Source organism: Hydra vulgaris, chromosome 03 (genome assembly GCF_038396675.1).
Source record: "Hydra vulgaris chromosome 03, alternate assembly HydraT2T_AEP".
NCBI classification, from domain to species: Eukaryota; Metazoa; Cnidaria; class Hydrozoa; order Anthoathecata; family Hydridae; genus Hydra; species Hydra vulgaris.
Window position 1 is genome coordinate 69,986,242 of NC_088922.1, and position 13,771 is coordinate 70,000,012.

At 25.4% G+C, this 13,771-nt stretch overlaps 1 protein-coding gene across 15 annotated transcripts in view; it reads left to right on the forward strand.

Moving 5' to 3' along the window:
- LOC100199718 (rho GTPase-activating protein 20) overlaps window positions 1-13,771 on the forward strand; it is a 65,519-nt gene that overhangs the window by 42,927 nt on the left and 8,821 nt on the right. For 7 of the 15 annotated variants that reach the window (XM_065794128.1, XM_065794129.1, XM_065794127.1 and 4 more), the window contains 13 exons: window positions 4,559-4,636; window positions 4,849-4,913; window positions 8,640-8,769; window positions 9,067-9,131; window positions 9,313-9,462; window positions 10,773-10,814; window positions 11,028-11,121; window positions 11,929-12,006; window positions 12,107-12,170; window positions 12,273-12,431; window positions 12,643-12,754; window positions 12,836-12,899; window positions 13,141-13,246. In XM_065794128.1, the coding sequence (XP_065650200.1) occupies window positions 4,559-4,636; window positions 4,849-4,913; window positions 8,640-8,769; window positions 9,067-9,131; window positions 9,313-9,462; window positions 10,773-10,814; window positions 11,028-11,121; window positions 11,929-12,006; window positions 12,107-12,170; window positions 12,273-12,431; window positions 12,643-12,754; window positions 12,836-12,899; window positions 13,141-13,246 (1,207 nt within the window). Of the gene's footprint in view, window positions 1-4,558; window positions 4,637-4,848; window positions 4,914-5,224; window positions 7,031-8,639; window positions 8,770-9,066; window positions 9,132-9,312; window positions 9,463-10,772; window positions 10,815-11,027; window positions 11,122-11,928; window positions 12,007-12,106; window positions 12,171-12,272; window positions 12,432-12,642; window positions 12,755-12,835; window positions 12,900-13,140; window positions 13,247-13,771 lie in introns of those variants that run through there. The other 8 variants (XM_065794131.1, XM_065794130.1, XM_065794134.1 and 5 more) reach the window with 3 other exon arrangements.

Sequence of the window (13,771 nt, forward strand, 5' to 3'; positions counted from 1 at the left end):
CTAAATAGCATTTGATTTATAATTTTATTTTAATTTTTGATTCTGAAATCCGTTTTTTAAACAATCTTCTGTTAAATATTTTTATCTGAAAAATCGCATTTTTATCTGAACAATCGCAAAGCTAATTTATTAAAAACAAAATAAAAATTAAAAAAAAAATTATAAAAACTTGATAAGTATTACAACCTTAGGACAGTCTTTAAAGTTAAAGGAATGAGAAAATATCGTCACAACGGTCAGGGGACAACCCCTTGACAACAATTTAAAAAAAAAAGTCATCTCCTCAACTATAGTGACCCCCCGCTGCTTTGAAAAGGTAAAAAAAACACCAACAATTAGTAGCAATAAGTGTTTAAATTATCAAAACATTTAAATTTAAAGTATTAAAAACTAAAATCTTTTCATATAAGAAAAAAAGTAAAATAATACAGTAAAAAAATACAGTAAAATAATACAATAAAGAAATATAGTAGAAAATACAGTAAAAAAATACAGTAAAATAATACAGTAAAAAAATATAGTAAAAAAATACAGTAAAAAAATACAGTAAAATACAGTAAAAAAATACAATAAAAAAATATAGTAAAAAAATACAGTAAAAAAATACAGTAAAATAATAACAATAAATAGTAGCAATAACTGAATAAATTATTTATAGAAATATTTAAAACTATATTCATTTATAACTCCAAACGAAGTATACAAGTGTCTATACAAATTTTAATTCCGAAAGTGAAACAAGATGTGCCGGCTGGGCTACATCTCGGTGAAAGTAAAACTAGATGAGCCGGCTTCTTACTTGTGTGTGGTACGCTACTAAAAAAAACTGATTTCGGATTAAAGTTTCAAAATTTAGTTTTGGTATGACTTTTCTTCAAATTTTATCCTCTTTCAATTGAAATAACCATCTTGTATTATTTGATAGTAAAAAGCATTTAAAAATTGCATATTTCATGAGTTTGAACCTTAGCAATGCCTTAGCAACAAAACAAAAACCTTTATTTAACTCTAGAGTCTAAGTAAAAATAGTTTCTATTAAAACAAATCAGTATATACAGTGGTGTACACTAGATTTTTAGATGTTTGAGTTTTGATACTTACCAGGCATTGTGCAAACTCCAAACTTTTGTATGTTTTTGCTTATATAAAAAAAAAATGTTTTGCAAAGAATTGGAGTGATTAGAGCTTGGGAACAAAAAACCCCTAATTTTTGGGCCCACCCAGCCCTTAACGTGGGAGCAACGAGTTTATAAAATATTTTCTTTACTATTTTTATCTAAATTCATATTTATCAACAAATTTCAATTTTTATACAATAATCTCTTAGTGTTCAGTTTTTATGACCCTGCAATGTTTACAGCCCCCTCAAATTGAGGGGGGTAAAAACTTTATATGGTCATAGTTTTTGAAAAATAAGAGATTATTGCATGAAATTTGAAATTTGTTGATGTATAAATTTAGATAAAAATAGTAAAGTAAATATTTTATAAACTTGTTGCTCCAAAAATTAGGGTTTTTTTGTTCCCAAGCTCCAATCACCCCAATTCTTTGCAAAACATTTTTTTTAATCTAAAAATCTAGTGTACACCACTGATATATCACCAAACTCAATTCCAATTTAGGTTAAAAACCTGATAATATCAGTTTATTAAGGCTTCAAAGACAATTGAAGTCAATCGTCTTTAAAGCCTTTTGATATTTCAATAGTAGTTGAAATACCCATGAAGATATTTCAACTACTATTGAAATATCTTCATGGGTAGACTCAAAAGTATACTCAGTATACTTAAGAAATTTGGTTGACAGATAGAATTTTTTAAATTCCTGTTTTAAAATTAGTTTCCATGTTAAGTCAAATAACTTAGTGTTTTAAGCAAAAAATCGCAGAGGATCCTCTTTGAGTACGAAAAATTGCAAATTGCTCTTTATGAAGATTAAAGCCCTTAATGAAAGATTTTCAAATTTTTTCAAGTCTCAACATTTAAAGAGATAGCAAACATACTTTAACAAAATAGTGTATAATAGTGACTTGTTATTGCGATTGCCTTCGTTGCTGAAGTTATTTTATCTGCAGTTGTAGATTTTTGTGTAAACTTAAAGTGTAAAAGATAAAAACAAAATTAAAAATTTGATTGTAAATCAAAAAATTTCTTTATATCAAAGTTTTAAAAATAAAGAATTTATTTAAAAAACGAACAAGTTTTTTAACTAAGTTTTTTTTTCTCGACCGTTTTTTAAAAGGTTTGTAATAAGGCTGAAAGGAACTATGTACATATGGATTGATATTGCTAATAATATTCCAATAACCCAACTGTATTATAAAAACTTAACTTTTCATAATTTTTATTTATATTTTTACAGATATAGCTCAATATACGCGCATCACAACGTGACACCGATTTGTCACGCCGCGACGCTTTAAATGTTACAACAACTCATAAAATAAAAAGTAAAAAAAACTTTTTTTAAATTTTTACCAAAGAACATATTTATTTTTACCAAAATAATATTTTTTTTTTTTTACACACATAGATATTATAAAACTGCATTTCGTCCATAAAAGCAAAACAACGAGGTATGTATAATTGCTGACTATCGCAGTATTCAAACAACATCTAATATATTGAATGGTTTGCAAAAGTATTTCAGATTGCAAAGTTTTTTCCAATGTGAAACAACTTATTTTTTAAGGTCATTTAAAAATTCATCAAACAAACATTATTTTTGAACTTTACCAAATAACGTAGCCCAAACTTTTTTTCAAAAATTTTGGGCTACATGATTTGGTAATGTTCAAAACCATACATGAATCTTTTTATCAGACGATACACTTAAAAAATAAATAAGTATCTCCTGGAAAAGTTCACTTACAAAAAACATAATTTACGTTAACAGTACTTTTCATTCTTATGGAATAATCAAAAGCGTACACAAAATGTAACAACACTAAAACAGTGAATGTAAATGAACAAATTACATAATTTCCATACATTTTTAAAGCTCATATAAATTCTATTTTGTCAGCCATAATCAAGAATGCATTTTTTCATATCTCTGGCGGTAGAAAATCGCATTGTTTAGAAATTTGTACGTAAAATGCGATACATTTCTTAACAAAACGGACGCTGTAGGACAATCAAAACTAAAACTCTTCTTTGCTATATAAAAGTATTACAAAATCTAAATATTTTTTAAAAATATAAAACATGTTTACCAACCTGGTTTGAAACGAATTAAATCTATTTACCTGGCTAAACGTTGTAACAATAACGTGGAAGACTATATTGTAGCAGTTGTTCGACTTTATTAATTTATTAATAAATTCGAACAACTGCTAAATTAATAATTTCGGAATATCAAAGAACAAAAAAAAAGTTCAGAAAATTTAAGGAGAAAGCTATTCCGAAAAGAATTTAGATTTAGAATTTTATGCTTTATTTTGCTATACAATGTTCTTATATCCAAAGATATAATTGGCTTAGCATAGCAACAGCCACAAATAATAATCCAAAGAAGCGTTCATTATTGACCAGCGTTCTTGCATAACAAAGTATTACACATGCGCTGAGTTGGCTGTGGTCGGATTTGCACAACGATTTAGTTATTGGCATTTTGTTTGATGCTCTACCTGACAGAGCCATCCAGCCACAATTTCACACAAATAATTGTCGAATATTTGCACTATTTGTTTTAACTTTTTTTACCTGTATTATTATTAGTGGGAGATAAAGATATATTAAGCGGAAAATGAATAAATAATAAATTTATATGATTTGGTAAAGTTTTGATTAAAATTAATCCACGTTATCAGGACCGTCTTCAGGACAGCCCTGCACGTTATCTTCAATCTTATGATCTCATTAACAATAAAACTTTAGTACAAGCTACAAACATAAAAAAGTTTAAATTATGTAAAAAGTTGTAAATACGCAATAATTAGTAATATTTATTATATAATATACTAGTAATAACTAAGAACGTTCAGATAGTTTTCACCTAAATGATAAGTGAGTATTCAATAGATAAAAAAAAAAGAGAGGTAAAGCAATGGTTGTTAAAAATATTAAAATTAATTTTCAAATAGCATTTGCTCAAAATCACTTATTTTTAATAATGTTTTTTTCTCCTGTAATTGACAAAAGGTTTTTTTTGTAATTAATCGTAGGTTTATAATCGTAGGTTTATAACACTAACTAATAAGGGCTAATACTTTTTTCCTATTTAATACAAAAAAAAATGCCACGTTATATAAAAAAATAGCAACATTTTAATTTGGTAACCTGGTAGTTGTGAAAAACAAAACTTTTATTCCTGAATAGACTTTAGTTTAATCAAATAAACATCAACAATAGTTTAGCAAATAGACATGACCAACAGTTTATAATGGTAATGACTAAATCAAATAGAATTAAAGAGCATGGTTATTTACAGATTATTTTGTCTAACTGAAATAATAATTTTATATTAATTTTATAAAGTTTTGTAATTTTGTAAACCTTATACTTTTACCGGTGCAATTTATTTTTACCTAAGTGTTTTAAATTTTTTTTATGTTTAGTATAAAGTTAGCGAAGTACAAGATAAATTTCCAAACGATAAACTCGATCTTGATCTGCCTTTAGAAGAACATGATCCAGTAAGTTATTATTTTTAGAAAAATGTAATCTTGTTTTTGTAAAAGAATTTGTTACCTGTAATATGTAAAGAGAGATACTTATAATGTGCAAATAGTATTGTAAAATAGAGTGGGTATAAGTTGGATAAAAGTTGCGCAATAATTGGGTAAGAAACTAATAATATGAGGTATTGGTACTTTGAGCAAAAATTAAACAGTTTAAACTGGTTTAGAAAGCATCACGACGTTTTCACAATGTCCTCAGTAATTCACCACGTCCTTCTAGAAAACTTAATTCGTAAGTTTGTTTTTTTCATTAATTTTGCAGCTTTGCGTTGTGTTGTTCATCTCATTTTGTTTTTTTATATTTACAATTAAGAAATATGTTTTTCATAAACGTGTTTGAAATTGCCAGCGAATATAAGATATAAACCCTAGTGCAGCGGGTGCTAGAATGTTTTTTAAATAAAGTTTTTAAAGACGCTCAAAACGTTGTTTTAACGCAAGAAATGTATTGAACCACCTAGTTTAAAATAACTCATTTATTCCTTAAAATAAATCTTAGTAATTTTAAATATACGCTCACGTTAACAAACTTATTCTGAACCTATGCCCAAATAACAATATCATAAAACAAATCACCATACAATATCATTTAGAAAAAATGAATAAGATGAATTTATGCCCAGGTAACAATATCATAGAACAAATGACCACGCAATATCATTTAGAAAAAATGAATAAAATGACGAAAAGTAATATCAGAAAATTGTGATCAGATCGGGTTGTTGCGATCAGATCGGGTAGTGATATTTCTTTATTTCAATCTATTTTTCTTTCACAACTTGTTAAAAACAATTTTTTTTTTATTCGTTTTTTTTTTTTTTTGCTTCATTTTAAAAATTTAGTTAGAAATTGTTAAAAAACAATAATAACAATGAAACAAATAAAATATAATTTAAAAATTAGTATTTCATTAAAACAAAAAAAAAAAAAAAAACTTAACTGAATGTCCTTCAATCGATTGTCTGAATGACTGGCCTTTCTGTTTAAGTTTTTAGCTTTAAGAAAAATAAGTTGTAAAAGAAAGTCTTATCGTTGCTTACGTCAGTATCTGAAAATAACAAAATATTTTATGGAAACACATTTTATTAAACACTTTAAAATGCTCTTATAGATTTATTGTAATACCAGTACACTTAATACATCCGGAAATTATAGGAAGTATAATATTTAACATATACTGATTATTTACTAAGTAATGCTTCCTGATTTTTAAAATATCATGTTATATGGTTACATTCTAGCAGAAACTAAACTTAAAAAGTAAAGAATTTAGTTTTAAAAGAATTTATATAAATCTTTATGAAGTCAAACTTCACTTTTTGTTGTTACTGCGCAAAAGATCTGAAATTTTAACTGTTGACCGTACAATCTGTTAAAATTACAAAAGTCTTCAAGGAGCTAAAGATTTAATTAAATTTGATGTTTGAAGTGCAGTATTGATCTTTTAAAATTAGTTTAAAAATCGTTTAATTAGCGCTCCGTTTGTAATCGGCGCTCTGTAAGTATTAGCTTAAACCAATTAACGTTCAAACGTTGACGTTTGAACAGCCTTTCATTCAATTAGCTAGAGTTATCTCTCTTAAACGAATTATCTCTCTTAAATAAAATACCAATAAAAATACCTAGCTTATTATGACTCGATAGATTTTTTTTATCAATTAAATAAAAATACGATTGTTATCTGATGCCGAAAGATTTCAAATTATGTACGGGAGAAAATATTGGATGTTACAAAGATTTGTTGTTATTTTCCAAAAGTATTTGTCGATTTAATGCATTTAGTTTTGAGTTGTTTTTTTATCAATGGAATTCAAGATATGTATTATTATGAACACTCTTTTATTTTAATCTTACTTTTTTTAACGTTGTAAGTTGTCACGTAATATAAACGTTTAACAACGTGAAACTATTTTCGCCGAACTTTTATAAATTATATCATTGAAAGAGCTTGCGTTGATATGTATATTATGCAATGAACCTAACAAACACCCTTGAAATTCCAGTTCTTGATCTACCAGTAATTAATACATATGCTATTATTGGAACTGGCACTTACAACGCAGAAAAAAAAATTCGCCCTTTAAGTCTTTCTAGCGTAAAAGAACTACGCTTTATAGAACAAGAAAAAACTATTGAACATAATAAATCAAACGAGCAAGGCAAAGAAGATGAAAAAAAGAAAGTACGATCACTGCTTCTTGCTTCAACGGCATTAGCAAAATTCAGATCACATGCTAAGCGAAAAGACAGACGTATAGGTAAATCTCCTGGTACTTCTCCGCAAATGAGAAGAAAAAGTGTTACATCATTTTTTAAAGACGAAATATTTGAAGGAGATTGGTGCAGAAGGTATTCTTTGTTCTTTTTATCTAATAGTTTGCAAAGTTAAGATTAAATGCTATGAGTTAATTTTTTAAAAGCTAAAATACTTAATGGTACTTGATAACACTAGTCTAAAAAAATATGAGACTTTTAAGCTCAATTTCAATGTTGTTAGCATTGAAATTGAGCTTAAAATATCACTTTTGGAAATTTTTTAATATTAACTTTTAGAACTTGAGTAATTATATTCCGTGAAATAGTTATAACTTTCTTTGACATAAAATAATATTTTTGTCATGAACTTTTGGCGCGTAATAGACACTTTTTTTCTCTTGAACATGATGATCAAAAATTTTTAGGGTTAAATAAATACATATCAATAATTGTTAACCAGGAGCTCAAAAAAATAAATAAATAAATAAAAAAAATTAAAAGCTGAGTTGAAACAAAACGGGAGTAATACTTATTTACGTAAATATTATTGTATATTATTAAAGCGTGTGACCTGCTCTGGCAACAGATTTCTGTCGCAAAACTTAAATTAGTAGAAGTAAAACTCGCTCAAGTTAAATATTTTAGTTTTTGACTTTTGACAAAAATTGATGAAAGTATTACATTTTTGTCAAAATATGACACATTGTCAAAAGTCAAAAACTAAATTATTTAACTTGAGCGAGTTTGCCTTCTACTAAATTAAGTTTTGACAATGTGTCATATTTGGTCCAGTTTACAGGGCCGATGCCACGGGTTTCAAAGTGGAGGGGCACAATCGTCCAATTTCTAAAAAAGTAGAGTTTTCTGTGGTAATACAAAAAGTTAACTTAGTACTGTGGTAGTTAATAAGTTAACAGTTAAATCTACGTTTATTGCATGTTAACAGCTAAATGTATACATATATATATATATATATATATATATATATATATATATATATATATATATATATATATATATATATATATATATATATATATATATATATATATATATATATATATATATATATATATATATATGCAGCCCTCGGAATTAGAAAAAATAAGGCCTTAAATTGTTAGAGGTTGGCAAAAATATATCAGTGCCATATCCAGACGTAATCCCATACCGTTTGACCGATATGGGCGCTCAAACTAATTGACACAAATTAAAAATTCCATAAATCATAAATTTCTACATTATTAAATAAAGGGATATAAATACAAAGAAAAATCACTATTGCATTAAACTTCAGCAGAAATAAAATATAATTTTGTAACTGATAAATATAAAATTATAAAAATGAATCTTTTTAAACTTTTTATCCAGAGCGGTTATAAGACAAATTATAGTTATTGCAAGAGAAGAAATGGAGAGAATAGAAGAGAAGTATAGTGGTGGAATTAAAAACCCATTCATATTTATATTGCTTCACTTGCTCTTCAAGTTGAGAAGTTAAACAATAAAATAAGAAAAAAGGATAGCATTTAAACATTGAATGAATGAATTGTAGGGTTAATTAATTTAATCTAACATAACTGCGCTTACTTCTTTTAAATAATGTTTTATGCAAAAAAAACTTTAAGTAATTGCTTACAATAAAAGTCTGATTTTATAAAGCTTTACAAATAATTAACTGAGTTTGATAATAAATATTTAGAAACCTTGCTACAGATATTGACTCTAGCCATAAACATTCAAATGATGATCTTAACTACAGTGGAAACAATTCGCCAAATAGCTCAACGCGTCGTCTCTATGTACAAGAGGGACAAGTTAAGCTGACATATGTAAGTTTTTAAACATTTTTGTAGTTATATAATATCCTAGAAAGAAAATAATTTTTTAATTACGATAGTTTTACATAAAAACATTTGTAGTTAAAATTTCAGGTCTTATTTAGAATGCACATCTTTATTTGAGTTAGTGTTTTTAATATATTTTACTCTGTTTTACCTTATTTGATTTAATAATTAAACGATTTTTAGCGTGAATCTAATTTCAGTTCTAATTTTGTTGTAATTACTTTTTGTTTCATAACCTACGCTCTAAAGCACCATCTTCACTTTTAAATCTTGAATATTTAGATGGGCTCTACAAATGAAAGATTTATGTTTTTGTTTAATGATCTACTTCTTGTTGCAAAAGCAAAGTAAGTTAGCATGGAGAATTATATTTGTTATTAATTACAGGACAGGTGTGAATTATGGTGCATTTGCAATTTATATTGCTATAAAAAGCAATTCAAAGTAACTTTGTTTCAAAAATAAAATGTTTATGCAAAAAACTTATGATCATTTTAATGTGTTTTCAAAAAACAGTTTTTTTTAAAGGTCTGCAACAACTTTTAAACTTAAAGATAAAGTTAGAGTCAGTGAAATATGGCTGTCTGCAGCAATAGATGACATCGTTGATACAACATTAACATCTGACAAATGTTTTACAATTGGATGGCCAACCATTAATTACATTGCTGGATTTAAGTATGTAATATATTCAACTTTTGGTTCCTTTTTGGCTGTTGTTCAATCCTTTAATTTTTTAAAAAAATAACTAGATAGCATCTATGTAGATACATACCAAGTATATATATATATATATATATATATATATATATATATATATATATATATATATATATATATATATATATATATATATATATATATATATATATATATATATATATATAAATATATATATCAGCCCTTGGAATTAGGGTTGGCATTTGGCAATGCTGATCTAACTGCTGATATAAAAGTGTTTTAGATCAGCAAAAAATTGTTAACCTTATTTATATGTTTTATAGTAAAACCTTTTGAGTAAGGTTGGCAGTTTATTGCCAATCTCATTTTTCCTAATTCTGAGTGCTGATATATATATATATATATATATATATATATATATATATATATATATATATATATATATATATATATATATATATATATATATACACGTATATATATATATATATATATATATATATATATACACGTATATATATATATATATATACACGTATATATATATATATATATATATATATATATATATATAATATATATATATATATATATATATATATATATTGGTTAGAGAAATAACCTTATTTATATAATTATGTAAATTTGGTATAAACATGTGTATTTAGTATTTTGGTATATACATTAGGTCCCTACCAAGTTGTCAACTTTTGTCTTACTTTAAGAAATGTTCTTTTTATATACAAAAATATTATTTTAAATTAAAAAATTTTAAAACTTTGTTTGCAAATTTTTAAGGTAAGAGAAAAAAACTAAAATATGAAATAAAAACCAAAACATGAAATAAAAACTAAAAAGAGTACTTTTTTGTTTTAAGCTTAAAAATATTATATAAGTCTAACAAAAATAAAGGATTCAGTTACTGTATTTTCAGTTACTGTAGTTGATGGGACTTTGACATAATAGTTGTTTAAAAAAAAGTATAGCTTATAACATATCATCAAATTCAAAGAAATGCTGGACTACCAAAAACTACCTGTTACTCTCTCAACGTATAAACAGATAGTATAATAAATAAAATAAAATAAAACACTTTCTTGTGTAACATTGTGTAAAAACAACTACCTTGTGTAATATTGTGTAAAAACCACCATCTTGTGCAACATTGTGTAAAAATCCACTACCTTCTGTAACATAGTGTACAACCAATGCTACCCATTTATAGTATATAAATTGCATAGTGTTTTATAATTTTTTTTTCTTTTTTGTAATATTGTATTTTAATACTTTGTGATTCTGTATTTTAGTACCTCTGAAGAAAAGGATTTGTGGTTTAAAACGTTGCAAAAGTAAGATTTTGCCCTGCATTTGTTCTGTCATATATTTTTTAATTATGGTAAGATGACTTTATAATATTTTTTAACTATGCCATTGTTAAAAAATATAATGAAGCCATGTTACCATAGTATTACAAGCCATGTTACCATAGCATTACTATGGTAACATGCTTCATTATATTTCAATTATGTTAACATGGTATCTTTATATTTCTAACTTTGTAGGTGTCGTGATGAGCAACAAGAGCGTCTTGAATTAAAAGAGGTGACAGTGAATGTAATAAATAAGGTTAATCAAGAAGATAGTTATTCTATACAGGTTATTTTTTAGTTTTTTTTTCTTGAAAGGAAATAATTTTAAATATAAATTTTACATCAAATTTTGATCAGAACAAAATGTTATTCAAAAGTTTTTAAATCAAATAGCTATAATTATTAATCTGTTTTATATTTTAACAGAATGTTAAAATATAAAACAGATAATCGGCAACTTTATAAGTTCTCCTTTAAACGGTTTTCATCATTCATGCTCATTATATTGTTATACTTTTTTATTGATTTTTGTTGCATACTCATCAAGTTTTCTCAATAACATTCTTTACTGGTATAAGTTTTGGAGTTTGTTCTAATTCGATGTCAATCTATTTGAAAAAAAGAAATTATTTCATAGCTTGCAATTTTTACTTTGTGTCCTCAAATCCCTAATGCCAAATCAAATATATTGATTGCCAGAGCTTGTATTTACCAGTATGATTTATATTTTCTGGTCTTTGCATAGTTTATATGCAAAGACTAGAAAGTATTAATGAGGAATAGTATTACTTGGCCTGTATGAGGCATAGTATTACTTGATAATTTGCTTTGCAATTAAATACAGCACTGTAATGTAAAACATTTTGTTTTACATAGGAAAAGATAATATGAATTTGTAATTCATATTATCTTTTTTTAATATCGTTAAACTATATATTTTATTTAAGTTTTATTAACATTTATTAATATGGTTCAAAGTGAATAAAAAATAATTTTTAACTTATCACTCAATTTTATTTAAACACCAACCTTGACTGTTACTGTTAAACATGATGCGAAAGCAGTTGTTAACTTATTACTCAATTTTATTTAGACAGCAACCTTGACTGTTACTGTTAAACATGATGCAAAAGCAGTTGTTAAAATGGCTCAAGAGCAATTTCAAATCCAGGTAAATTTATTGACAATTATAAAAATTTAACAAATAATATTTATATTATATAAGAGATCAAAAAATCAACATTAATAACTTATAAAATGCTGATTTTTAGCCAGATGAAAATAGTTTATATCAACTATGGCTTGCAACAAAAGAAATTCCTTACCCATTAATTGGTTCTTGTTTTAAAATTTTTTTCTTTAAATTTGTTTCCATTATTTGTTACATAGTTAAATGTATTTTTCAACCTTTGGCATTTATATTACTAATTTTCAAAGGTCATGAAATTCCATATTCAATTAAAGTCAACCACAGTAGAATTCGTGACTCTTTGCGTGATGAAAATTACAATCCATATGACCCCATTGATTTTGACTCATCCTGTCAGTTTTATTTGAAAAAAAGCAAACAAACATCAACACGTATGAGTTTAGGTGGTTAGTATTTTATTTTGTTTTAAAAAATTTTTTTTTAAATAAATTATTTGTTCAGTTGCAAAATTATTGTTGTGGTTTTTATTTTGTGGTTAAAAGTTATTTTGTGGTTTGCAGTTGTTATTGTGGTTGTGGTTGCAGTTTTTAAATAATTTATTTCCTTTACGATTATACTTATAAATTAGTTTCAAACTTTGAAAATTAATTGTTTTAGACTTGAATAACCAAAGAAAGTGGAAAAATCCAATGAAAAAGTCCCCAATTTATCATTGGGCTATGAACAAGAAAACATCTAAGTACAGTACTTTAACAGCACTTGCTGGAAAGTAAGCGAATTGAAAAATTTTTTAGAAAAACATTTTAAAATGGTAATAAAAAAAAAAAATTTTTAATAATTTTTGATTTAGACTTTTTGGACTACCACTTTCATGTTTATCAACCGAAGAAGAGTTGATTCCAAAACCAATTCAGGTTTTTCATTAAACTAAGCAATTTTTTTTGACAAAATTTTTTAAGATCCTCAATTTATACTTTGTAGAATATGTTGAAAGGTTATGTAAAGTCATATATGAAAATTTAAATATTAAATATTCTAATAGTTTTACTTAATTGATAAAAGATTAAAACCTAAGTGATATAAAACAGTTAACATAGTTTTTAAAAAAAAGTTGTTTGGTTTTTGGTTATATTAAAATTTTTTTTTTTTTTTTAGAACATTTTAGTGGAGTTATTTCGTAGAGGACCTGGAACAACTGGAATTTTTAGAAAGTCAGCACTTCAAAGAACAGCAAAGCAAATTAGACAGAACCTTGATAGTGGTATAAAATTAAAAATACATATATATCTATGTACTATGACATGAACTATGCATATAAACATCTAAAACATATATAAAACTCTCAAACAAATTTTCCTAAATAACCAAATTGTTTAAAAAAATTATAATATTGTTTAAATAACATTATTATAAAATTTTTTAACATTTTATAACAATAATAATTATATATATATAAAAATATTTAAATTTAAAAATTTAAATTGATCGATTGCCTGCCCAAATCAAAACCCTCAGTCAATTTGGTGGCACTCCTAGCGTATTCTGCTTATTTGTTAGTTGATGTAACATTCCTCACATGTTCTACAGATTTTTCAGTCGATGTACACTCCGCTATGCTAATTCCTTAATGAATTAGTCAATAAAACAAAAATTTAAAAATAGTTAAAGAAATGAAATAAATTAAATAATAAAAACAGTAAAAAAATCAAAATAAAAACATTCTGAATATTTTTGTTTTTGTTAAAAAAACAAAAATATAAAAAAACAATGTCTCAGTCTATTAAGT